General features: G+C 42.7%; 1 protein-coding gene across 1 annotated transcript; it reads right to left on the bottom strand.

The window, feature by feature from the left end:
• Nucleotides 1-8,165: 8,165 nt before the first annotated feature.
• On the bottom strand, nucleotides 8,166-26,849 carry NRSN1 (neurensin 1). The gene is made up of 4 exons (XM_010980120.3): nucleotides 26,731-26,849; nucleotides 24,925-24,994; nucleotides 19,074-19,271; nucleotides 8,166-9,836 (listed from the first exon to the last, which is right to left on the bottom strand). The coding sequence occupies exons 3-4, from the start codon at nucleotides 19,260-19,262 to the stop codon at nucleotides 9,438-9,440; spliced, it is 588 nt and encodes a 195-aa protein (XP_010978422.1). The 5' UTR covers nucleotides 19,263-19,271; nucleotides 24,925-24,994; nucleotides 26,731-26,849; the 3' UTR covers nucleotides 8,166-9,437.
• Between the last annotated feature and the right edge of the window lie 266 nt (nucleotides 26,850-27,115).

The raw sequence follows: 27,115 nt of genomic DNA, 5'->3' as shown, positions 1-27,115 counted from the left end.
CTGCCACATCATGCAGTCCTCTGAAAGAGACTCTAGCAAAACAAAGATTACACATTCTTCCCTTTTTTCCCCTACAGCAGATAGTCAATTGGTCCAGGAGCAAGATATGGGAGTGACAAGTCCAGCATTTCTTGCTGGCATTTTCTGTTTCTCAGAGGGCAAAGGAAGTGACAAGAGAGCGAGTCCTCTAAGCTGTTCTCTGCTGTCCTCAAGCTTCTCTGGTCTCATCTGGTGTGATCTTGGCCTTCCTTGGAAAATGTTACCCTGCACCCTTGCTCAGCCTCATTGTCCAGGACGGCCTATTGCACAACTCTAGAGGGTGCTGTTCACGTTGGTGGTTGGGGATGTGCAGCTGGGTTGCCCTGGCATCCTAGATGCTCTCCCCAGGGCTCGTGGGCTGCTTCATCTAAAATGCACTTAATCCAGTTCTTTCAACGTTCCACGCTCACTCAGCTCTGGGAGTTTGTAGGTGCTGTTGCCTCTGCCTTGAAAGCTCTTGTCTTCCCTTCCCATATAGTCCACTGCCCTCGCTCCCCCCAAAAGAACAAATTCCTCCCTACGCTAGGATCGCTCTGGTTAACTTCTACTTGTGTTTCAAGACACCGATTAAATATTATTACCTCAGGGAGGCCTTCCCAGAATCTTAATCTAGGTTAAACCCCTTTGTTTAAACACAATCACTTGATGCTCCTTTTTTTTTATAGTATCTAACACAACAGTGATTTGCTTACAGACGATATAAGGACCACAGGGGCAGGAATTGTGTCTGTCTTATTTTCATTGTGTGAATAAATACAGTCTGACCTTACCCCTGGCCTCCCCCAGCCTTTCTCAGAGGCAACCTCTTCTAATATTTCCTGCCTGAAATTATTGTAGTGCCTTCTCCCATAACTCTAAATAATATGCTTATTTATAATGACTTATTAACTGAGACAATAATGATTGATTTCCTATCGTGAAAGACGAGGCTTTAATTTTTGTCCTCCACATCTCATTTTATTTCCTCTCTTCTTTCCAATGTTTATGTTTCATTTTTAGTTCTTTAGTTGGGTTATCTTTGCAAATGCAAATTATAAACATAGGCCATTATTCTTTTCCATAAACATTAGACAGTTATGCTTGACTTCTCACTAAATTAGGTGAGGATACTAGTATTCTTGCTACTACCTCCTCTTCTCTTTTCCCTGCTGCTTTCAAGGTTTTTCTAGCATTACCTTTATTCTGACATCATCAGATGGATTTCCTGTGCAGTCTGTTTCATAATTATAATTTAGACTTTTGCCTGTGGCTTGATTCTGAAAGTCGAAAACAAGTCAACAGCTTGCATTATTTTGGCTTTGTAAAATTTTAGACTTTCTTTTCAGAGTTTCCATTGCTTCTTTTTTCTTCTTGCTAAGAGTGAATGTATTTTCCGTAGACTAAAAGTTACCTTACCATCTGTTGCATGAAATCACAGCCCTTCTCTTTTCCCAGTCTGGTTTTCATTGTTTTGTAGATGTTCGTTGTCCCCTCTGGAAGCTTCTTGTGTCCTTTTTATCTTATGTATCCTTAAATTTCACAAAAGCGCGCCTGACTTTTTTTTTTTTTAACCATTCACATTGCTGAATTGTCAGCAGGCACTTCCAACCTGAAGATTTCTGTATTCTACAGCCTTGAGAAACTTTCTTCTACTTTTTATTTAAAATTTCTTCTTTTGTTTCTTTTTCTCTTTGATTAACTTTCTATGTCTTATACCTTTTGTCTCATTAAAAAAATTGTCTAATGAAATAATGCCATTTTCAGCAATGTGGATGGACCTAGAGATTATCATATTAAGTGAAGTAAGCCAGAGAAAGACAAATATCATATGATATCACTTACATGTGGAATCTAAAAAAGAAACAAATTTTATTTACAAACCAGAGATAGACTCACGGACCTATATAGAAAGCAAACTGGTTACTGGGGAGAAAGTGGGGGAGGGATAGGTTGGGAGTTTAGGATTAAAAGATATACATGACTCTATATAAAATAGATAAACAACAAGGACCTACAGTGTAGCACAGGGAACTGTATTCAAGGACTTGTAATGAGCTATAATGGAAAAGAATCTGAAAAAATATATGTATGTATATGTATTACTGTATTGCTTTGCTGTACATATGAAACTAACATTATAAACCAACTACACTTCAATAAAAATAATAATTAAAAATCGTAAATGGGGAGGAAGATTTTAGTTTTTGAAAAATGTCTTCAACTTATTCTTCCATTGATGTGTTATTTTTAAGCCATCTGATGTTTCTTTTCCTAGTACTCTATTTTTATCTTACTGATGCAATTTCTTCTTGGAGACTAATTAGATTGTTTTTAGAGTTCACCTGTGATTTCTGAAATACCTGTGTTTCCTGTGGAGTCTATTCCCGACATAAGTACTCTCTCACGGTGGTGCTTGTCCCTCAGACGTCTGGCGATTCTGATTCTACTTTCACGTTTAAGGGTGACGATCTGGTGGTTTGTTCAGCACTGCTGGAGACAACTTACTTTGCTCATGACTAGGCAGGTCTAGCTCTTCTGTCAGCCTCTCCCAGGAGTGGGAATTATAACTGGTAGCTCCATGCCAGACAGCATATTTGGCTGGAGAATTCTGCTTTTACAAGTAGTAATGGCCTGCGAGCCATTAGACCAGTCTCCCCCCAACCCAAGTGCTGGATGGAGGAGAGCTTTGCTCAGGGTACCCAAACCAATACCCTTAGGCTTAGTCCTCTCCAAAAATCCGTTTCTCCCCTGTATACACACACATTAAATATGCAAAAACTTTAGTGCCCCTATTAATCATCTGTTTTCTGTAGTGCCAGCACAATGCCTGGCTGTAAGTAAAAATGCAATAATTATTTTAAATGACCATAAAATAGCCCATAGCTATTTTACATGTTCACTTCTGAGGCTTCACCACTCATTAAGATAAGGCTCCCTGTACCCAAGCAGCTAATAGTCTAGCTTCTAATGGGAGAAACAGATATGTAAATAAATCACTATAACAGAGATAAGTGGAATAGAATGCGTTTGTACAAAATGCTGGTACTTGAGGAAGAGACATAAAGTCTGAACCATGGGGAGAGTTAGAGAGAGAGAGAGAGAGTGAGGAAGAGCTGCAGAGAGAAGGTGACATTTCTGTAGCCTCGAGAGCCAGGCTGCTCAGATTTCAATCCTGCCTCTGCCACTTACTAGTTCTCCTTGGACGAATTATCCTCTCTTTGCCTGTTTTCTCCCCTGTGTAATGGGCTTGTGGTAATAACCCCCACCTTATGGGGCTTTGTTTAGGATTAAGTGAATTACCATCCACAGAACGCTTCAATGGTGCCTCCCATTCAGGACATATTAGTCCTTATTCTTATTGCTATTGCTTCTTGGCGTGTCCTGGAACGAAGAGTTCCACAGGCAGACGAGGGGCGGATGGTTACTGCTGGTCCAATAAGCATGGTGAGTACAGGCACGGTGGCACATGTGTGCAGGTGTGTTCAGAGAGGACGGTGGCTGAGGACAACTTGAGTGCAGGGTTCTGGAGCATGTGCCAGAATGAGACTGGAGGAGAGAAGCAAGATGGTGGAGTAGAAGGACGTTTGTAGCTCACCCTCTCCCACAAATACACTAAAACTCACATCTACAGACCTACTCAGCCAATCAGTACACCTGCCAAACTCCAACAGAACATCGCCCTCTTCGAAAGACAAAGATGCCAAAAATCTGGTAGGAGAAAAGGAAAAAATAAAGAAGAAAAAGCAAAACAGTGTGGGACAGATCCTGCGGGGAGGGAGTGGCAAAAGAGGACTGGCGCTCATTCACTGGGTCTCCCCTCTCCAATGGAGAGGCCAGCGGGATGGAAGGGGAGCCTCTGAGGCTCAGATCTGCCCCGAGCACCCCTTGACTGAGAAAACTGAGTTAAATGGGCACAAAGGGTCCCCGCGACACCCAGCCCGAGACGCGAGCCGGCAGCTGGGGCTGGGCCAGGCCGCCTGAGCTGGGTGGAGGACTGGGGTGGCTGCACTGAGGCAGCCCCAGGGGACTGCAGGGGGCTGTGTGCCGTGGCTGGGAAGGGATACAGAGCAGAACAACCTTGGTCCCCCACAAATTGCGAAAAAAGCAAAGCAACACGGCTGGTGTGCCCTGGGGGGAGGGGCGCCATAGCCCTTGTCTCCCCAGACCTGCGCCGCCATTACTGGCGCATCTCGCAAGAAGAGAGGTGGGGCGCAGCCACAGCCACCATCTCCTCCTGTGCGCAGCACCCAGGCGGGGGCGGGGCTGAGCCCTGAATCCACACCCGGGGGCTCCGCAACCTCCTAGGCAGGACTGAGACTTGTTTACAGCCCGAGGCGGATAGGATCTTTCTGCCCTGGCACCTCAGAGAACTCGCGCTGCCAAGACAAACAAGGAGCTGAGATTTGGCACAGAGCAGGGGCGGGGCCGTTCTGCGGTCTTCCCCAAGCCCGCCTTCGGAGTGCCGACCGGAGGCAGAGTGGGCAGCTGCACAGAGCAGCGGAGCAACCGGTGCCAGGAGAGGGCGGGCAGCCACCCCTCTTCCTGGCAGGAACACAGCACCTGACTGCAGCACCTGACCACGGTGCTGGGAGGGGGCATGATTTGCCCACCTACCTCCCCTCTGAGCGCAGCATCTAACTGCAGCATCGGGAGGGGGAGTGACCCACCCGCCCACCAGGTAAGAGCTCAGCTCCTGACCCAGTGTTAGGAGGGGGCGCCATCTGCTAGCCGACAGCCACTGGGAGCAGCACTGACGAGGGTGCCAACAGAGGGCCTCTGGAAATAGCAAGCTGAGTTCGGGAAACAGGGCAAAGACACAAAGACCTCTCGATAAAATCATTAAGAGCACACTGTCTCCAGGAGAACTAGATAACTGATACTCCTTAAGCCACAGTGCCAGAGAGATTTGAGCAATATGAAGAAGCAGAGGAACCACTCCCAATTAAAAGATCAAGAGAAATCCCCTGAAAGCACGATCAAGGAAATAGACATTGATGGCCTACTAGATCAAGAGTTCAAAAAAGGAGTGATCAAAGTACTGAAGGAACTAAAAGAAATAGTGCTTAGAGTTATAAAATATGTCAAAAATGAAATATAAGTTATAAAGAAGAACCGAGTAGAATTAGTAAACTCATTTGCTGAGATGAGAGTTGACCTAAAGGCTGTACAAAGCAGGCTAGATAATGCAGAGGAACGAATAAGTGACCTAGAAGACAGGACAACAGAAAGCACCCAATCAGAACAGCTGAGAGAAAAACAAATAAAAAACAATGAAAACAATATAAGGGACCTATGGGATAATATAAAGCCTGCCAATCTACGCATAATAGGGGTTCCAGAAAGGGAAGAAAGAACAAAGGGGATTGAAAAAGTATTTGAAGAAATTATGACTGAAAACTTCCCAAACCTAAAGGAATCAGATATCCAAGGCTCAGAGGGTCCCAAACAGGAAGAACCCAAACAGACCCACACCAAGACATATCATAATCAAGATGGCCAGAGTCAAGGATAAAGAAATGATCCTAAAGGCAGCAAGAGAAAAATAAAGAGTGAGTTATAAGGGAACCCCCATAAGGCTCTCAGCTGATTTCTCTACACAAACACTACAGGCCAGAAGGGAGTGGCAAGATATATTCAAAGTCCTGAATGAAAAAAAGATGCAGCCTAGGATACTCTATCCAGCAAGGCTATCCTTTAGAATAGAATGGGAGATAAAGAACTTCACAGACAAGCAAAAACTAAAAGAGTTTAGCAACGCTAAACCCATGCTAAAAGAAATATTCACAGGTCTACTCTAAATAGAAAAGAAGCAGGATGCTACAAAAATGAGAAACTCATAACTGGAAAGGAGATAACTGCCACGAATTATAAAAAGAATAAACACAAAATTGTAAAAGACATCTAAATCATTAAGAGTAGGAGAGGGAAGCAAGGAAATCCACTGTGGAAAACAGTATGGAGATTCCTCAAAAGACTAGGAATAGATTTACCATATGACCCAGGAATCCTGCTCATGGGCATATATCCAGAAGGAACCCTACTTCAAAAAGACATCTGCACCCCAATGTTCATAGCAGCACTATTTACAATAGCCAAGACATGGAAACAGCCTAAATGTCCATCAGCAGATGACTGAATAAAGAGGTGGTATATTTATATGATGGAATACTATTCAGCCACAAAAACTGACAACATAACGCCATTTGCAGCAACATGGATGTTCCTGGAGAATGTCATTCTAAGTGAAGTAAGCTAGAAGGAGAAAGAAAAATACCATATGAGATTGCTTATATGAGGAATCTAAAAATACATACATACATACAAAAAAAAGAATAAAACTTTATCAGGCCAAATATATAGAACACTTATATGTCCAAATTCTACTCCAGATAATTTGAGGCAGTAGTGTATATGCACTGGTTACAGTGCAAAATAATAGAAGTGTTTCCCTGCTTTTTCCTCTGTTCCTTTACCCATTCTCCCCTTTATGAAAATAAATATATTAAATACGTTAGAAAAAAAAAAAGAATGAGACTGGAAAGGAGCTGGTCCAGCTCAGGGGATGCCTTGGAAGCACATGGAACTACTGTTGACACAATCTCTTGTCTTCAGCTCCCCGGCTAGAGGTACCATGTGCTTAGTGAGAAAGACAATGAATGAAGCTAGGGAATCTATAACCTACACAAAGTGGGACTCTATTTAATAGGTGGCATGGATAACTCGGGAACATTTAAGAGTTTATAGAAGTCTGTCCCTGAGGAGGACAATCAAGGTGACAGGACATAAAACAATTGAATGAAAAAAATTCATAGCCTGGGGTGGTGGTGGGGGGTGGCGATTAGGTGGTCCTTTGTGAGAAGGGTTAGACTTGTAGGTAACTTTTGTTAGAGAATTTGGCCCAATGTGTGAAAGGTTAGAAAGGCAGATTTTTGGAAAGACAAGAGGAGAAGCTTCCTCACCATCTAGAGCCATCGTAAGATGGAGTGGCTTGTCTGTGAGGAAGGAGGGCGTCCATTACTGGACGTACCCAAGCAGTGGGAGGTTGCTAGACCAGTGCTGACACGGGGTGGGTATGTGGGGCTTCTGCCTGGGCTGGTCCTGTATCACTTAGGGTTTCTGCTGACTCCATGTGCCTCTGCTTACATGATCTCTTGGCCAGAATTCAGTTCTAAGTGTCTTCAGTTTAAGTCCTAGCACCTTCTGTCCCACCTCTCTCCCTAGCTAGAGGTACATGGTTTTACTTTGTCTTAGAAGTTTCAGTACCAGAAGGGATGGATTGGTTCAGTGCCAGCAAACAGGCTGAGACCAAGGCTCCAGGACCCTTCTGGTTTGCCAGACCCCTGATGTCTGCCCAAATAGGCCTGAAAGTGGCTTTGTGAAGTTTTTAGTCTGCTGCTCGCCACCCTCTGATTACACATGGCTTGTACTCTTTCCAGAGGTGGAGCTGTATTTCCTAACACCATGCAGCCTCCTACCTCTGCTTTCCTCAGTATCCCTCAAGCCCTGCTCCACAGGATGGGAGGGTCCTCACAGGTACATCTTTTCACAAAGCTCAGGCAGGCCAGGAGAGACAGGGCACGCAGAATCACTCTTTCAGACCCGCTCCTACTTCATCCACCTTGGTTCTTTTGAGGCCCTTTTCCTGAGGAACAGACCTGTGCTGTGTTGTGTTTTGTTTTGAATGGCTGCTCTCACACCTGCACCTAAAAATTCCCAAGCCCTACTGCCATTATTTTTCATTCTGGAGGCTTTGAAAAGTCATCTCATCCTCAAAGATTCCCTGCTACACAACACAGACGCCAACATGGAAAGCCTCACGATGTCGCCGTGAACAGGTGCTTGGGGGCTTGAATAAGGCTTCAAAGGACAAAAGGAAAACAGCATTTCCACTGGAAGGCAAGAACTTGAGGAAGCTAGAACAATCTCTTCCAAACCTGGCCAACGATCCTTGTTAAGGATGCCAACTTGCCCCGTGTTTTATGCTGGACGGTGCAAAACAAACCCGGTGTGCAGAGAGCACTAACTGCTTCATTTCCGCTTCCGTTTTTCACCAGGGGACCAGCAGAGCTCGCTCAGGCTCAGCATGGAGAATTACATGTCTGAGAGGAAACAGCCACACTGAAAGGATGACAGTGCAATTCAGGTCCTGCTCGTTCACATATTTTATTTATCCAGTGAAGGAAGGGGGAAAAAAATGATAGGACTTGAAGGTGGCACAAATTTTGAGAGGATACCAAGGTCACGTGTACCATTTTCCTCAGTCTGCTTTAAATCCACAGATTACATAAAAGTGCCAAGGGATGAGATGAACATTTTACTGGAGAATAAAATGTCTTCTTTGAGAGAGAAAACCCTTTTTAAGGTTACTATCTACCCTGGGGTTTCTTATTTGAGGATGGCTTACTTTTGTCTTTATAAAAATATGACAGCTTGTCTAAACTGCTGGGGTTGGATACTGAGAAGTAGGTGGCATGGAGGCTGCTGACTTGGTGACATGCCGGGACCCAGGTCTGGAAGATTCCCACCGTGATGAGAGCCACAGGAACACTGTACATGCCCTTGGTTGTGGAGACATGGTAACACTCGGCAAAAAAAGAGTCTCAGAATCACAGACCAGGACCCCGTTCTACAGATGGCGGAACTGAGGCCTGAGAGGTGAAGTGCTTTCCCCAAGGTCACACAGCTAGTTAGTAGCAGGAACTCAAATTTCTTGACTTCTCATCCAGGGCTTTTGGACACTGCATAAATAGATTCTCCTAATATTGATTTCTTTCCCAAGACTCTAAAGTTGGCAATTTTCGCTTTTTAAGTAAAAAAAAAAAAAAAAAAAAAAGAAAAACTGGAGAAAATAAAACCAAAAAAGATTTGTGGAGAACTCTTGATACATTTGTGTCTGATCTCAAGAACCTCAAGTCATAGTTAAAAGACCAAAGCCTGGGTCAAAATTAGAGAACTTGATTTTGCTGTGAACATACATGACACTATCTTACATGTAGTGAATGAGATAAGGACTCGAAGGCAGCACCACACAGGAAAGATTAGAAAAACCAATATTAGAAAGTAAAATGGACCATGTTAGCCGGTGGTCGGCTGGTCTAAACTGTTTGGTGCTTTCTAAGAACACGGAAAAACGATACAAAGTCACAACAGATGGGAGGGGAGTTCCAGAGGGCTCCTGGTGTGCACACAGAAGCACCCCTTTAAGCAGGTGGGTGCATGTGCACAGGCTGGCACGTGGCATCCATCGTCCCCGGGGCCACTGAAGGAAATGAGTATGAACTCACATACTGCTGCCCACAGCCCAGCACAGCCCTGGGGCACGTCCATGCCAAATCCTTGTCATCTCCAAAACTGGCCTGCTCCCTTGTAACATTATTGGGAGTACATGAGAGATGGGGAGGATTGGGGTGGAAAACATTTCAGGTTGCCGATACAGGCTGGACGTTTTGAACGCGGGACAAAGTGACCGGGATCTTGGTTTCCCCTGGGCCCGGAGCTCTTGTGATGGGCTGGGGGTGGACCTTGAGGTCTGCAATTCGCTCTTTAAACTTCTGCTGAAGGAATTTCTCTTCTTTGGAGTAGCTCTTGGCAAACACTGACATCAGCAGGCACCCTGCCATGGATGTGCCCCCAATGCAGAAGAGGACAGCTCCCGCTAGCTTGCACATGTCAAGGGCGCCGTTAAACTGGATGGCATGCGTGTCGACCACCACGAAATTGGCTTCGCCAAAGGCTTCGATTTTGGGGGGCACCAGAAAGCCCACGGCCAGAACAGCCAATCCGAGAACCACGAAGACTGTGCCGGAGATGAGTCCGACCTAGAGAAAGACACAATGAAACAAGACAGGGTAAGCCTGCTGCTCCAGGCCTCCAGGGCAGGAATGGTCTCATTTTTTGAGAGAAGAGACTCTTCCCAGTCACCTCTGATTTGTATGAGATGCCGACATAATTTTCTAGTTAGAAAAGAAGTTGAAAAGAGGACCTTCCTGATTTTAGCGTCAACCAGGAACTGTAGCACTTGCTTTGACTTTTCCTTTGAGTTTTCTGTTTGTCTAATGCCTGTGATTAAGTGAGATAATCCAAGACCACTTTATAACTTTGTCTAAGTGCAGACAAAACAAGGTCATTGTGCAAGCCACAAAATACCAAGCACCTCCCCTGCCCAATAGAAATGACTTCTTTACTGCTCGCAGCTTCAGTCTCACTCCAGCTTGCCCTCCGTATCATATAAGATTCATTGGTATCTCCAATCACAGAATTGTCCCTGATCATCCAGAGTCAACTCTGGCTCCTGTAGGCCCCCTCCTTCCCACTGCCACCGCACATCACCCAACCAAAGCCCATGTCTTGTAATAATACATCCTTTCTCACACTCTCTTATCAAAATGCCCTAGAGCCCCTATGGAGTCATCTCTCACTGTGATGAATAATACGCTCAACTTGTTCAACACAGATGTAGGTTCCTGAAGATTCTGGCTGGAGGACATTGGCAGTCTGTGTAACTACTCATCCCTTCCCCAAGTAAGTGGAGAAGGAAACATAATTACCAGTTTATAGGCGAGGAAATGTAGCTTTTTGGAGGGAAGATCACCGGCCCAAGGATGGACAGCTAGCAAGGAGCAGAGGATGGGCTAGAAGCCACAGATCTAATCCCAAGGCCAGTGTTTTTTCTCCTCTAACAACATTTAGCTATTTGGGCTTTACTTGTGCAGATATTGAGAAATGTTAAGAGCAGCAGCAGGAGATGAAACTGCATTAGCTCAAGTTCTCATAAAACGTAACACACTGAAGATGGAAAGTCATATACCATTTGGTGGTTTAAGCTCAGAGGTTTGGAATGAACAGACTTAGGCTTGGATTCCAGCACTGCCAACTAGAACTTGACGCATAGAAGGAAAATTACCTAAGCATTCTATTAATTTCCCCATCTATAAAATGATAAATGGCAAGAGTACCCACCTCATAAAGTTGTGGGGGTGGGACTAAATGAAACGATGCATGAAAGCACTCAGCCCTGTGCCTGGCTAAGTAATACAGTATAATAAGTAGCCACTATTATTATTATTATTATTATTATTATTATTATTATTATTATTATTATTATTATTTGGAAACGCGCCTCTTGTAGAATTATGCTACTCTGGCAAGAGTACTGCAATAATCGCTCAGCTCTTGGAATAAAGAACAGCTAATATGGCTTATTTTTTAAACACATTTTTCATTTCCTCCTGTTCCTAATTGCTTTCAGTTAGAGTAACAAGGTCGGCAAAATAATCAAACGCCTAACACCATTTAATCTTGAACACCTAAAGTATATTTATCTAACTTACTTATTTATTACACTTCAGGGTAATACACTTTATTAGATACTTCTTTATTAGGAGGTTTGGATAATAGAAGGAAAATATTTGCAAATCCATCACTCGATCAAAGGGGAGAAAGAGAGTTAGTGTTACTGAGGATCTGTTATGACTGAGGCAAATGCTAAATCCTCACCAGCATCTTATGGGAGGTAGATATTTTTACCCCATTTCACCTATAAGAAACTGAGGTTTATAGGGTTGAAGAAGCACAGTTCAAGGTCCTCTAGTTAAGAAGGCGGTGTGCCTGGGCTCTGACTCAGGTCTGCATGACTGCTAAGCCCCACCCCCTACTTTTATTCTCCCTCGATACTTCACCAATTACTATTTTGTAAATACTAAATGTACAGATAGAAGCCCCTTCCATTATTTTTAAAAAATTCCAATAGTTTTATCACCATATATGAACAAATTTCCATTATGTGATATTGTAAAGAAACTGAAAAACAAAAGAATCAATATAACATCTTCTGAAAAAAAAAGTACTGCAGAAAAAATTGGGTTGTGAAATATCACACTTTCTACATTTTTCTAAGAATGGTGGCAAATAAATTCACCATCAAAGACTAACCATTATTTATAATGTTTAAAAAATGACTCATGTTGGAAAATTCTGAATGCACAAGCTAAATTAACTTAAATATCCATGGTGACATGCTTCATATGTCACTAAATTACCTCTCTCCTCAAGAACTGGCACTAATTCTCAAAAACCGAGGGCAGCAAAAATATATCCATCTTAGTTTTCTAAGGTTTCTTAAGAGCAACGGGGGCCAGGGCGCTCCATCTTCTATTTCTGTCTTGTCTCTCCACAGCACTCAGTCTAGCCTTGCACCCAATAAATACCCCAGACTGACTAACTTAAACCACCAGACTACTGAATATGGAGCCAGGTGATTGATTCTCAGAGCAGTCTGCTCCTCCACAAAGCAGTGCTTTATAGATTACAATCCACTCTTGGAATATCACTCAGAAGCTAAAAGGCAAACCATGCCTTGTAAATGGCAGAACTCCTGCTCATTTCAAGAACTGGAGAGTGGCTGGCCTCCCTGAGCCTTCTCCCTTTTCCTTGTTATATCAGAGTATCAGAGAGGGAGGCCTGCCAACCGTTGGGGGGAGCATGATATAAGGAAGAGCTACTTTCCAGGACTCTGAAGGTGCCATCAATCCAAGCTGAATGAGGATCTCCAAGAGGGATGCCCAGAGAGGGACTCTAACCCTGTTCAAACATGCCAGGGAGAGCTTGGGATGGTAGGCATGAAGAAGCAATGCTGGGAATACTTCCCTGAGAGTGTAATAGTGGTGAGGAGGGATGTTGGGATACATCAGCTTAATCCTGGTACCATATTGGAGAACTGAGTGGAATAACAATTTTGGGAGTGATGCCATATGGTATTATAAAAGTTGTCTCTGGACACAGCTCCAAGTTGAAGTGGTCCTAGGTCTAAGAGAAGAGGGGTCTCTTAAATGGAGAGAGTTTAAGAAATGCAACCCCGAGGTTTTTAAGAGTCTAAGGGAGCAAACCAGCTCTGCTGGGGCCATGCAAAACAGTTGTGATGCTGGGGCACCAGGGGCCTCCCCCAGGCATACCAGAGCAGCCTGGTGCCATGGGATGGTTGGGTCAACACCAACAGTGAGAGAGAAGGACCTCTCCAGGTTATGACAAACAAACCTGAAAGGCAGCAGCAGTGGCAGTTTTTGTGCTGTGACATCTGATGACTCTCTTGACTATGGGGAGGACTGGTGGAAACCCAGTCCCTGCTGCTGGAAAGGAGGACTGGACATGGAGGAGAAACTGGATTCCAGAAGTTCTGCCGCCAGGGGCTATAAGCCAGAAGCTGCTGTTATTTTGACCAACATCCCCTTCGTTGTATCTCTGTGAGCTGATGAGATCGATCTGAAAACGCAGCTTCCTCCAATAAGCAGAGCTGGCAGCAGCTGCAACACAGCTGCTCTGGCAGGGAGGAGGCAGTAATGACTGCTGGAAGCAAGAACAAGCATGGCAGGGAAGAACAGCGTGTGGGAGGAAGGTGCTGGATGGAACCAACTGTGAAAGAAGCTGTCTGGGTTACAGGTGAAATTCAGAAGAAGTGCAGCAAGAGTGAAAACTGGCTTTTCTTCTTCTTCATCAGCCTTGAGGGCTGCTGCTCACCTCTCCTTAGCAGGACCTGAGCTCTTAGTGGTGTCACATGCTGGGGTGATGGCAGATTCAAACTCGCCTGTCCTGACCCTCTTGCCCGACCTGCTTGAGGGGACACTGAGCTTTACAAAGCCATGGCTGATACCAGGCTGGGATCTGGGTCCTCCCACATGCCTCACCTTGTACAGTCTACACAGCACCCCTTCACCTGGGTAGCGGGGTCCCGCACAAGCTCCTCTGCCTACAGAGACTCTGTCCCTCCAGCCTGTGAGTGCACTCCATCACTCTCGTCTTCAAAAGCTATCCGAGAGCCCTCTGACCCTCTCTAGCTACTGCTTACACTCATCTCCACCCTTGGTAGCCAAGTGTAGTCCTCCTGAAACTCTTCTTTCTGAGGTCAGTGATGACCTCCTAAATGTCAAATCCAATTTTTCCTTTCCTACCTCATTTGAAGATTCTGCAGTCACTGATTTTAAGCACTTATGCTTTCTTCAAGCCCTCACTTACTGTTATCCCTGACGCAACTCTTTCCTGCGTCTACATCCACGTCTATGTCATTAACAACTCAACTCTTAAGCGATTGGAGTTCCCCAGGGTTCTAGCCTTGACTCACATCTCTTGCTCAGTATGCTCTTTGTAGGGTTCAATGTGTGGTCACAGTTTCAACTCCCACCTATCCAATGACTCCCAAATATCCAGCTGCAGCCTAGACTTCTCTCCTGGGCTCTTGCTCCCTATTTCTGACAGCCAATGGGAGGATCGACACAAAAAAAACCCAAAGGATCCTCAAACCCCAAATATTCAAAACAGTATTCCTTCCTCCCTTCCCAATTTCTCTGTGTTCCTGCCATCCACTCACTCTCAGAGTCCTTCCTCACTTTCGTAGTTGACGGATAATTAAGTCTTATTGATTCTATCTCACGAAATTCTCTTAAATCTTGTCTTTCCTCTCCCTCATCACAGCTCCTCTAATGGTACAGAGCATTATTAAATCTTGCCCAGAGCACTGCCATAGTATTCTGATGGTCTCCATGGCTAATCTCATCCTTCTCTTTCTGTCTTTCAAGTGCCATCTGAGAAAATATTTTTTAAAAATAATAACATCCTACGGTTTCTTAAGGGGTGTCCTTAGGTCCTCTCACTTCTAGAATAAAACCAATCCCTTAATATCTAGCAAAACTGAAGAGAAATCCAAGATGTACGTTTAGCTTAGGGGGAAACTGGACAGATTGGGACAGATAGAAGGAGGGTCTTGAGAGAAAAGAAGGGGACCAGAGTCACTTTTGCCTTTAGTAAGACTGTGGAGGGAGCAGTTTTGCCCTGTACCAGCACATCGCTGCTGAACACCCTTTGGGAAATTTCTAAACTGGGCTGAGGACAAGGTAAAAGGAGGTTAACCCTGGGGTGAGGAAAGAATGGCTGGGGTGAGAAGACTGCTCCCATTGGTTCATTCCTGCCATATTTCGGCTGTTTGCTGCACCATCAAGTGGCAACAGTCTTAGTCAAGGTCAAGTGCAAGGACAAGAGAAAAAAATTCCACCGCAGCCTGTTGGATTCTTGGGCAGAGGCAGTGAGTGGGTGGCAGGGGGTAGGTAAAACCACGTCACATAGATTTCTGCAGATGGTGGCAGCTGCAGGCACTGGGTAAATGAGCAGTGGCAGAGCAGCCGTGTACTACTCCAGAACCTGTGAAGCCTAGAGAATGTGTATAATAGTGTGTGCGTGCTGGTGGGGGGAGGGCTGTTTACTCCTGACTCTGAGGCGACCTTCCCAAGAAAGCCTAGATTTATTAATATTTTGCCCTCTCGCTGTACTCAATCAAGCTGGAAGGGTCTGAAGAAATTTCTATTCCATAGCCTTTCAAAGTCTTCTGAGAGCCGGCTCGTGTATACATTTCCAAGTTCATCTCTTGACCTCTCTCCTCCAGCTCTAAACTGCTTGCAGTCTCCTGAATCTGCCATCTTCTCTCACGACTCAGCTTTCGCGATGCTGTTCTTTCTGTTGGGATGCCCTGTTCCTGCTTGTTCACAGGCGAGCTCTTCTGTGGAGTCACTTCCTCTCCAGGCTGATCAGGTCCTCCCTGCCCCCAAACCCCGTGCTCCCAGTAAGTCCTGTGACGACTCTCAGAGGAGTGTTTATCACATTGTATTGTAATAATTCATGTACACATCTACCTTCCCTGTTTGACTGTGAACTCCTTCAGGTCAAGGCTCTATCTTATGCACAGATGAAGCACAGTATCGTATTCACAACTGAATCCCAGAGCACATCACAGAACCTTGGGCACAGTAGACATACAAACATCTGTAGACAGAAAGAACTGCATTGTGTGACTGATGCTCTGTGGATCCATGTGCTGGAGCAAAGATTCTAACTCAGGCCCATTGGATTCCCATCTCTGTTCTGATTAAGCCCCTCCATGCTACCCACTGCCACAGAGCAGGCTTAACAGCAGAGTCCTGCTGAGGCTCTGGGCGTAGCCCCCAGTAAGAGACCCATGTGACCTTGGCAACAGGATGGTGGGAAAGGGGGAGCGCACATCTTGAAACACTTACAAGATGCCATTTGAAATGAAAGAAAAACACAAACAACAACAACAAAAATCATAACAGAAAGGTGCATAATCAGTGACTCTCTCTGTATTGCTACAAAGCACTTCATACACTCATTGGCATGAATTCACCTGCATTCCCTAGAAGGAAACCCAAGAGTGGCTGACTTATTCCCTTGGTAGAGGTGAGGTCTCTGAGACAGTGAATTCTCAGGTTTTTCAGGTTGACAGTAGGCTTCTGAATGCCCAGTCAAGTGTTTTATGACTAGGCTATGAGTCTAGGATTTGGATCTTGCTGGAATATAATCTCTAGGAGGCCATGGACTTTCGCTTGTTTTTATTCTCTGAAGTAGGTCCAGCATATCAGGGAACAAATACTTTTGGATCTGGTTTGTGTAAAACAGAAAGGAGGAAATAGTGAAGTTTGAATTCTGGGGTTGGTAATTTACTGAGAATTCTTTATTTTAAATCCATACCCGTATGTTATTTGATGGATTTACAGCTTCACAAATCATGTAACCACTAGTGCTTTGGAACAACGTGAGCATTTACAATATTCTGTATGTCAGTGGCATTTTAGGTTCTTGGCTCAACAGATCTGTCAGGCAAATATTTGGTTTTTTGACACATAGAGAAGCAACCACCCACTTATCTGGGTAAATACAAGATGTGCCAAGCTTGGCTACGCATATCATTGGTCCAGGCCAGTACGGATTCATCAGAAGGGACACTTGTACAGAGTAAGAATGCTGGCTTGACCAATTCTCATACAGAGTACCCGACACTAGTAAGATTCTGAATCAACACAGGTCTCGGGTAGTCCATGGTAACAACTATATAACCCAATATTTTATTTATTATTTACATTTCCAGTTTTATTTCTGTTTCAGAACTCAGTGTTCCATATGACACCTGGTAATCTCTAATACATTTTATGCTTATTGAGTGCCTACCAGACATTGTTCTAAGTTCTTTGTAAATATCATCTTATTTAATCCTCACAACTTTATGTGGTAGGTACTGTAAGTACCACTGCGAGGGGCCCATTAAATTCTCCAAAGTTACAGAGCTATTAAATGGAAGAGCTGAGATTTGAACCCGTGTAATCTGAGGAAAGAGTTTGTGTTCATACTCATTATGCTACATTGCCTCTTGTTAAACTCTTTTGGCAATAAATTGCAAAAGTTTACATCAATATCAACGTCAAAGTTTCTGGAATCTTTTGGGAGAAAGTTGGCAACGATTGGAAACCTCCAAAACAGAGTGTTAGACCTGGAGGGAACCTGAGGCATCATCTGGAGCTGCATCTTCTCAGTGTCCCTTCCTGCATTCTTGCCCTTTCCTTGACTTTTAAACGCTGGAATATCCCAATGTCCTCTTCTCTTTTATGTCTATACTCTCTTCCTAGGTGACCTTATCTAGTCTGGACCCTTACATATACTCTATATGTAAATGACTCCCAGTTCACGAGCTCAATATTGGTATATTTAAATCGCTCCAAGAGATCACCACTTGCATGTTTCATAGACATCTCCAATCTCAAACTCTTCAGTCCCTACCCTTCCTACTGCTCTCCTGGTGTTCTCCATCCCTGTAAATTATAACATCATCCACTAAATAGCTCAGGCTTCCAGTCCTGGAGTCATTGTGCTTGGCTCCTATTTCTGCCCTATCGAATTCACTAGCATGTCCTGAGAGCTTGGCCTTCAACCTTGATGCTAAACCTGACTGCTTCTCACCATCTCCATTAATACTACCCTAATCTAAGCCACCGTCATCTCTTGTCTGGGCACTTTAACGGCCTCTTAAATAATCTAGCTGCTTGTACCCTTCTCTTTCTAGAATCTATTTTCTGTACTGTTGCCAGAATGATCTGGTTAAAATATTAGTCGGATCACGTCACTACTGTTTAAAACATTCAGGTGACTTCCCATGTCTCTCAGGGTAAAAACCGAAGCCCTCACTATTATCTCCGAGGCTCCACACAAATCATCTGTGTCCTGTTACTTTCATGAATCCATCACCTGTTCTTTCCCCTCCTCCCATTCCACTCCAACCAGACTGGACTGCTTGCTATTCTGCAAACACACCAAACTAGTTCCCATTTCAGAGCTTTTGGACTTGCTGTTTTCCCAGCCTAGAATGGCCTCCAGCCAGATAATTTTATGGTCTCCTCCCTCAGCTCTCCTGGTATTTGCTCAAAGGTCATCTCCTCTGAAAGGCTTTCTACGAGCAGCATGTCTAAATACGAGTTTTCCATCCCTCCCTCTACTCTTATTCTGATTTACTTCTCTTCACAGCACTTGTCATTACTATTCTATTGTGTGGTTTATTTGTGTACAGTCAGTTTCACATGATGGACTGTAAGTTCCGTGAGGGCAAGGACTTTGTCTTCTCTCGTTTCCTACTTTAACCTCCAGCGCTTTGCAACTTCTTGGCACAGAATAGCTGCTCACTAATCATATACTGAATCACTGAACACATTGTCCAGTGACGCTCCCTCATTTGAGGAAGTTGAAGCTCAGAGAGCCTCACAACCACACATCCGGCAGAGGCAGAGCTGGGAGGCTGACACTATGCTGTCTCAGCATCAACTCTCTCTAGATACCCAACTATTTCTTTTATTAATTATTGTAATTTGTCAAATGATTCTTACCAAACCTGTAAGGGAGGCTGAAAGCATGTTTTGCTTTCAAATGGCTTCATTGTTGGTAAACTTAGTGGCACATGAGTAACAGCAGCAAAAATAATAATTAATGATGGCAAGTATACCTATTTATGTTTAATCTGCAAATCAACAATTGTGCTGTGTTTGGAGGTTTCCTTCAGCCCAAGGTTTATAGTCTCCTTTCTTAGGAGAAGAAAACTTCTAAGTTTAAAGTTTAAAACTAAGAGTGATGCACACGCAGAGTCCTGAGTTCTCTATACTTAAATTATTGACCATATCCAATGACCTTTCCATTTCCCGAGTGAAACACATGCTCTTTACTTACTCTTTACTTACCTTCCAGAATACTGAGCTCCACCTGTTAGGTGATCTCTGGATCTGGAAATCATCCTCATACTCCCAGATCGAGGTGGTACAGTCCTCATAAAACTGGTGCAGGTAGGACCGGACTCCGTAGCGCTGGTACCCACCCTCGGTAGCAGCCTGTGCCTGCTTGGACCCACAGACTTTGCTGCAAGAACTCATCCTTCCTAGCTGGAATGACAACACCCACAGGCATCAGCCCAAAGAGCTCTGGCCTCAGGAACAAAAGGCACATTAAGGGTGAGAACCAGGCTGAATAATCTCAGCCTATTTGAACAATGCTCTTTTCTTGAAAGAAGAGACACTTTTAAAGACCTGCTTTTCTTAAAAGTTGCTCTTCTCTACTTAATGCAAAATTACCCCAAACACTCAATGACTAGAACAGGTGCTCAGTCAAAGAAATGAGACATAACAGCCCAGCTCTCTTAAATGATGTGATTTAAGCAGAAAGCACATGAGAAATGATAACAAAGAAGCTGAGGTTTTCAGTGCCTTGACAAGAAATCTTCAATCTCTTAGAACCCAGTAGTCTTTACACTTCCATGTTAAAGAATTAGGCAGGGACTCTCACTTGCTACAGGTGGAATTTGTCTTGGACTGTCCTCTCTGATGCTTAACCATGTTCCCTTGTGGAAACTACATGGTGTTACTTAGCACTTTGAAATTTTGCCTTCGGATCTCATGTATCTTGCTCTAATAGTGGTCAAGTTGTACAGGAACTTTATTAAAAAGCTGCAGAAAAACTTAAAACATTTCATGCTTTATTAATCACAAATGGCTTGGTCAATAACTCACTGACTCTCACTCCAGGTATTTTAGGCATTCTTTGAGGATACATCTGTCCATGTGGGATATCAGAGCATAAGGTAGAGGGCAGACCTAGCCTTTTATTATTTTCCATTAAGTGTCTACTATAAGCAAGAATTCAGAGAATTGTTTAATGAAACTAGGCTCTGGGTGGGCTGTTTGGGACTCTGCCTTTTTAAGATGGAAATTTCAACTTGATTTGACCTAATTTGACCTGAGAGAGAGGAATCTGGTTATTAAATCATGGTGAAAAAAAAAAAGGAATTGTTGAGGGACAGAAATTTTGGTGAGTAAGAGAATTCTCAGTTATTCTCTGTTTGGTTTTCTATCTCCGTGTAAGCAGATAAATAGGTAGCTGGAGATATCAAATACTTTTTTAGATTTTTCAGTTATCCTCAAGGTGGTTTTCCCTGTGTGGACATAGCTTTAAACTCTAGAGTTCTCTTTGTCTATGTGACAAAGCAAGGGACAATATAGAAGGGTATTTTCCCATTGAACCAGGTTGTCTCAGGGCCTGTGCTTTCCAGTAACTTATCAAGAAATCAAGTAGTAATGCTTATCTACAAGGAAAAAATAATTTAAAATTCTGGCAAGTGTTCCTGTATGGCCACTTAGTTTGGTTGGATAGAATCACGGGGCTGAAATCAAAGCTGAAACCAGGGATTCACTGTCCCATGGCCACCAAATGAACCCTTAAGAATATCTCGTAAATGTGTGCCCTTAGCTTCAGGTGGGTTTTGGTTAGAAAATGTACTTGGGGGGTTGGGGAGGGTATAGATTAGTGGTAGAGTGTGTGCTTAGCATGCATGAGGTCCTGGGTTCAATCTCTAGCACCTCCATTAAAAAAAAAACAAAAAACCAAACCTAATTACACCCCCCCCCAAGGTGCATTTCTTAAAACAAACAAACAAACAAACAGAAAACAGGAAGGAAGGAAGAAAGAATGAGAAAATGTAGTCAAATTTAGGAAAATACAGACCTGATCTTAGAAAAATGATGCAAATGGATGTTACTGACAGTGACCAATACTTTTCAAATGTCGCTCAGTATTACATTTAGTGCCTACATCCCAGTGCCTTCTTCCTGTTTTGGGTCCAGCTACCATCTAAAGATATCACCCAGGAGGAGAAAGCAGGGAAGGAATTTTTCTGTGTTTTTGCTTTTTAACACTTCAGAAGGATATTATTCATAAAAATATCAAGATTTTAGAATGTACTTTGCCTGATTAGAGCAGAAAAGACTGATGGACTAATTTTTTTTCATATTTTCAGTGATCTTGTCAGTACCTTTTAATCCTTACAGAATGAAAATGATTAACAGGGGCCTATTACTAGTGATACATAAGTAGACTAATTCTAAAGGCACTGTCCAATAAAGTTTCAGTCAAGGGGAGATGGGATTAGTATTACTAATTCTTCTTTGTCATTGATGAAACTGAGGCATAGGAAAACTATCTGCTCAAGGTTGTATCATGAGTCAGGGAGCAGACGAAAGATGACACTATAGTTAACAGGAGTATGGATTGAATCATATTTGCATAATTGGAACCTACTCATACAAATATATACTTTCAGCTTTTCTATAAAGCGACTTTTTAGAAAATCAGAGACTTTAACATGAGAAAAAGACAAAAATAGATATGATAGGAGTAAAAAAAAAAAATCCGTCATAGCAACAGTAGTTGTCTTCCTTAGTTGCTGAAATCATTCTTTCTCAGGATTTAGCTCTGATGCAGAGCAGAACCATGTGACATTCTGTAGTCATTCCCTGCACAGCGTGTTTCCAGAACACTAGGTCAAATGTTTCTGCTTTATAGGATGAGACTCAGTAGTCCAATTTGGTTAAACATGATATGGGTAAAACCATAAAAGAGATAGAAAATGTTACAAAAACATTTTTAAGTCTGAGTAATAGAAGGCTCTACTCTAAGTCAGAATGGATTTTTAGTGAAGTTAGGTACATTCCAGAAAAGAAATCCAAGTGTGTCTTATTCTTTCCTCTAGGCACACAAAGTACAAGAACATGGCCTGTGTTGTGATAACCACACAGAACAGAGAATGGGCTCTAATGCTAGTTCTTGATCTGTAACTTAGTGGTTTTGATATCTCAGGCAAGCTCAGTAACCTCTCTGGGCTATGGTTTCACTGTCCTTAAAATAAGGTAGTGGACCAGATAACCTCTCATTCCTTCCAGAAATAGTTTTTTAGGAGTCTTAGGCCATGAATTTACAGAGTCGATTATTTTTGGTGGATAAACAACTGGGTTTAGTGATTTCCCGCCTCCTCTCAGACTCTCAATGATTGTTAGATTGGTTTATTATAGTATGTATGAAGCTTCAGTTGAAAAGAGCATATAAGCTAATAGTTAGGTTAGTTACTTCATATTAAGTAGACTGAATATGTATTGTTTATTTGTTTAATAAATTACTTCAGCATAGTGTATGTTGCCTAAAATACTGGTCCCTGCATGTCTTAGAGGTTTCATACATCTGGCCAAATATACAATTTGTTGGGATTCACTTTTAGAGGAGAATGATCACTTGGTAGAACATGAGTTTTATTTTCATTTTTTTGAGAAAAAGTAATTATTTTATTTATTTTTTAATTGAAGTATAGTTGATTTACAATATTGTGTTAGTTTCTGATGTACAGCAAAGTGATTCAATTGTACATATATATATTCCTTTTTATATTTTTTCAATATAGGTTATTACAAGATACTGAATATAGTTCCCTGTGCTATACAGTAGGACTTTGTTGTTTATTGAATTTTAAACTATAACATGTTAGAGTAGAAATTTTGCACCTACAAAATCTCAACAGAGAGTTACATTCCTTATAGGAAAGCTGGTAACTTTTGGTTTCAATATAGAAAATGTTACAGTTATTTGGAATTACTTGGTTGACTGACACCTCCAGTATCATAAAAAGGATACAAAAGGTCATTTGATAAAGTCACTTTAAAAGCTGGGCAATGATCATACAACAAACTTGGGCTGAGAAGAAAGGGAAGGTACCTGGAAAGGCTTTTTAGCTTGCCTCAGCATTTATTGAATGAATAAGGCTTTGTAAGAATTCCGGTGTTTGCATTTCAAAAACAGTAAGGCTACATCGATGACTGTTGTTCAGTGATGGATCCTGAAGGGGGGCTCTTTTCTTGAGAGAAAAGCCTTAACATCCTAGGAAGTGCATGCATGAGGGGAGGTGAGTGAAAATACTTTCCAGGACTGTTTTTAAATGAGTTCAGTATTCATTTTATGAATACTCTAGTGGAGCCTGTTGCGTCCTCACCACCAGCATGGCCGCCATGGAGCACAAACACTAGTGTCTGGTTACTTGGTCATCTACAAAGGGGGAATTGTTTTCCTTCTTACTGAGGAACGTTCTAGGTGCCGATAAGTGAAGATCTATCTGTGGTTTTCCTCTATTTATTATTTGTCTGTGGTATGTCTCAGCTGCACACGCAGCTATACATTAAATAGATACTCAATTCTTAGCAACACTGCATATCTACTGCATACCAGAGACTCATAGAGAGAGAAAATCATCCCTTAACTCCCCTCCCAAACTTCTGAGAGGCTTTCTACAGTGAGTATATGAAATATCAGCCCCTTTTCACTCTCTATCAGCCCTTGTCCAGATTTGTTTCTCTTCCTAGCACTTGTTACTTCCTGATCCTTTGTTACATGGTTTATTGATGGTCCTATAGACTGGGTACATGATAAACTGTAAACTTCATGAGGGTAGGGACATTTTCTGTCCTGTTTACCACTTTAATCTCAAGCATTTTGACATTTCTTAGCACAGAGTTCTAGAAGTCGGTGGGGAGGTGGCCTGAGTGGTCCTTGACTTTTCATTCCTCCCTTCCTTCAGTGCTTTTAAAGCCTAAGTTATGAGCCAGATTATGTGAAGATGATGGTTACAAAGATGAGTGGGGCACAACTTTTGCTCTCAGTTGACTCTTGGGTTAGAAGAAGAAACACTTCTGAAGCAGAAAGTGCAAGAAAATGGGCACCAAAATGATGTATTTGCAGCAGGAAGAAGTACAAATGCTGAGAATCCCTTGAACAATTACTCTGTTCAGCAAAGAAAGCCATACATGTGTGACCATCATCTCTATGTGTCCCATTACACTAGAGTATCAATTTGTTGGGAATTTGAATTTCAGCCTAATAGAAGCATTTTTATATTTTCTCTGAAAAATGTTCATAGACAGGAAGACAGGAATAAGGCTTAATGCCTCATGAAACTCTAAGAACAGCACAGATTTTATATTATTTGTCTTCATGGTCTCCTTGAGAGAAGAAAGGCAGAAAATTGAGGCACAGAAAGGATGAGTGTTTTCCCATGGCTCTACATGTGAGTCAGTGGTGAGGCCAGGCACAGGCCCTGTTCTATTCATTCTCTTTCAAAGATTATTCAATTTTTTTCATATTGCTTTTCTCTCCCATAAAATCATTCTGAGATAATGAGAGTGAAGTTCCCATTAGAGCCACTTTTCCACAGGGCCAGTGCTGCAAAATCCAGGCACATAGCTGATTTAGACCATTTATCCAACACCACACCAAAAGGTCAATTCACTTAAAAGAATCAGTTAGACTCAGAGTGGCTGCAGGAAGGCATGAAAGCTGGCTAACAGCTTTCTCACTTTTAAATCAGGCATTTTGGAATTATACAAGCATGACCTTAAACTTGAAAATGTGTTTCTACCAATGGACCATCTCCGAGATATTATATTGTCCTGGCACAGCAGTAGATTGTGGCTCTCTATTGTGAACTTTTTTTGTTCCAAGTCAGTGGGTATGCCACTACTTTTATAATTTTTAAAAGGCAGGTAATGATAAGCCATTATCTTACCACTTTACTTCTTTAAGAAGTATTTTTAAACAAGGTACTATAAAGTCTAAAACCCAAATGAGAAGAGAAAACGAATCCATATTCTCTTTAAATCTTTTCTTTATCTATGTGCGGACCACAAGGTACTTATGAATCTACATGTGACAAGGTGTGAGTCTTACCTTTGAAGTCCTCCTCTTCCTGTTCTTGTTTACTCTTTGACCTTTCCTTTTAATAGCACATTCTTCAAACCTATTTAAGAAAAAAATCTCTGTAGAATATGATCTGGCTAAAAGCCCAAAGTTCATAAGCCATTCTTATAACTTACAAGGAGTCATTTAACATTGACAAAAACATTTACAAAGGATTTCTTGTTCAAGAGCAGAGATAGCTTTTTTTTTTTACAAAAGTGTAACATATTTTATAACTTTTTAATGGGCTCTCATGAGAGTTCATAGAGTAAATGAGACAACAAATGAAAAATACTTTGTAAACTATAACACATTATACAAAAATATTTTTACTTTGATATAATTATATTCCATATAGTCAATAACACCAACTAGACTGATACATTTGTATTTTTACAAATTATGAATTAAAAGATTACTTGCATTCTAGATACCCCAGACTTGATTTCCTTGGTGCTTGTTCCATTATAAATTAATCTTATAGCCATTGTATTTTCTGATCCATTTACATGCATTTTAGACTTATTAAGGCTCTTTGGATAATTTACTCATCAGGCTGATTTTTACTCCTATATTCATTTTCTTCCTATCACGATCATTTTACTTTCCATCTGCCTAAGAAGAGCAGGTGCTCATGAAAGATTTAATTAAAAAGCCATTGCCAACTGTTGGTTTCCTACATTACTTTAGTCATGTGAAATAAAATAATAATTGGGGCCATATTTTTCAAGAGGCCATTAAGAATTCTTTCTGATGAACAGTTTCCCATCCATTTGCAGGAGACCCTCAAAGATTTGAGGTGTGTAAGCCTAGTTGAGGCCTGAAAAACTGCTTTCAGTATTTTCCAGGTTCAGTCTGTATGAACCATCGCTAAAACCTTCTTCAAGATTCATTTATTTGCCCTGAAATTTTATTTTGTGGGTGGTATGTGAGCAGATTTGGGAAAAGCAGCAGATTATATTAGGATACCAGACCCAGGTAAGCAAAAGAAAACAAGTCTGTCTGTCTGTCTCTCATTTGTGCCTGTCTCTCTCAATTAAATGTCCCTTCTTTTTATCTGTCATCTTTCTCATTTTCTTTGAAGGAACTGACTCCACATATGCCCTTCACCAAAGGCGGGCCTGGTCTGGAGCCCAAAAAGCTCTCCAAGGTTCTGAAAACATTTCTGTTACAGAGCCAAGAATCAATTAAGTAAACATCAGCTGTTTAACTCCAGCTCTGTTTTCTTTGAGGTCATGAGCTTTGGTCTGACCCCCACCCAACGCCCCTTTATAACAATACAAAGAAGGAGGTGCTGAGATCATATCAAAACACTCCAACATCTTTAGATATGGCAGAAGTCTGCGGAGGTAAAGGAGGGGTTAAATTCAGCCTAGAAAATGGATCAAACCAGCTTTGCAAACTCCAAATACATATATTTAACTCTTACCTAATACACAACTTTTCCTATCTCACAGAAGAGAAACTCCTTAGTTTTCCCTGTCTACCTGTCAAATTCTTACATAACACAAACCACAAACCGCCAAAGCATGGAGTTGGCTACTCCTAATTTGTATGTGTTCATGGATTTTAATACGCATAGATTTTGTAGAGATTTGTGTATATATAATAAATGTGAATGAGTAAAGTGTGTGTGTGTGAGAAACAGGTAGACAGAGAAAGAGAGAGAGAGAAAGACAGAGAGACAGAATATGAATATTTGTGCGTGAGGAGCGAGGAAGGAAAGAGAAAGGGAGGAGAGCGAGAAAGACAAGTCAAGCTTAGAAAACCTCATCCCTGGGCTCCGCATGGCTTTACCTGCCCCCTGCGATCCCCTGACCCGTGGAGCAAATGCAGCCAGTTAGCTGCAGATCTCTCGCTGGGGTCCCATCTCCGCCGTCGCCGCCGCCGCCGCCGCCGCCGCTCCCGCCTCGCAGAGCTCAGCCTGCGCGTGATTGACAGCTGGGCGTCCCGCGTGCCCGCGCAGCCGAGGCCCGCGCAGCCTGCCGCCGCCGCCGCCGCCGCCGCCGCCGAAGGGGCGGGGCCGGCGCCGCGCCGACGTGCGACGAGTGGGCGGGGCCCGGCTGGCGCGGCTCGAGAGGCCGGCCCGCTTCCGGCCTGCAGCGCGGGGCCACAGGCGCCCCCTCAGGCGGTGACTCGCCGTCTGGAAGGAGGGTTACTCTTCTCTGCCCAAGCTCCACGG

The sequence above is a fragment of the Camelus dromedarius genome, chromosome 19 (genome assembly GCF_036321535.1).
Source record: "Camelus dromedarius isolate mCamDro1 chromosome 19, mCamDro1.pat, whole genome shotgun sequence".
In the NCBI taxonomy this organism is placed as follows: Eukaryota; Metazoa; Chordata; class Mammalia; order Artiodactyla; family Camelidae; genus Camelus; species Camelus dromedarius.
The sequence above is the reverse complement of the archived record's forward strand: the minus strand, read 5'-3'. Positions and strand labels throughout refer to the sequence as shown.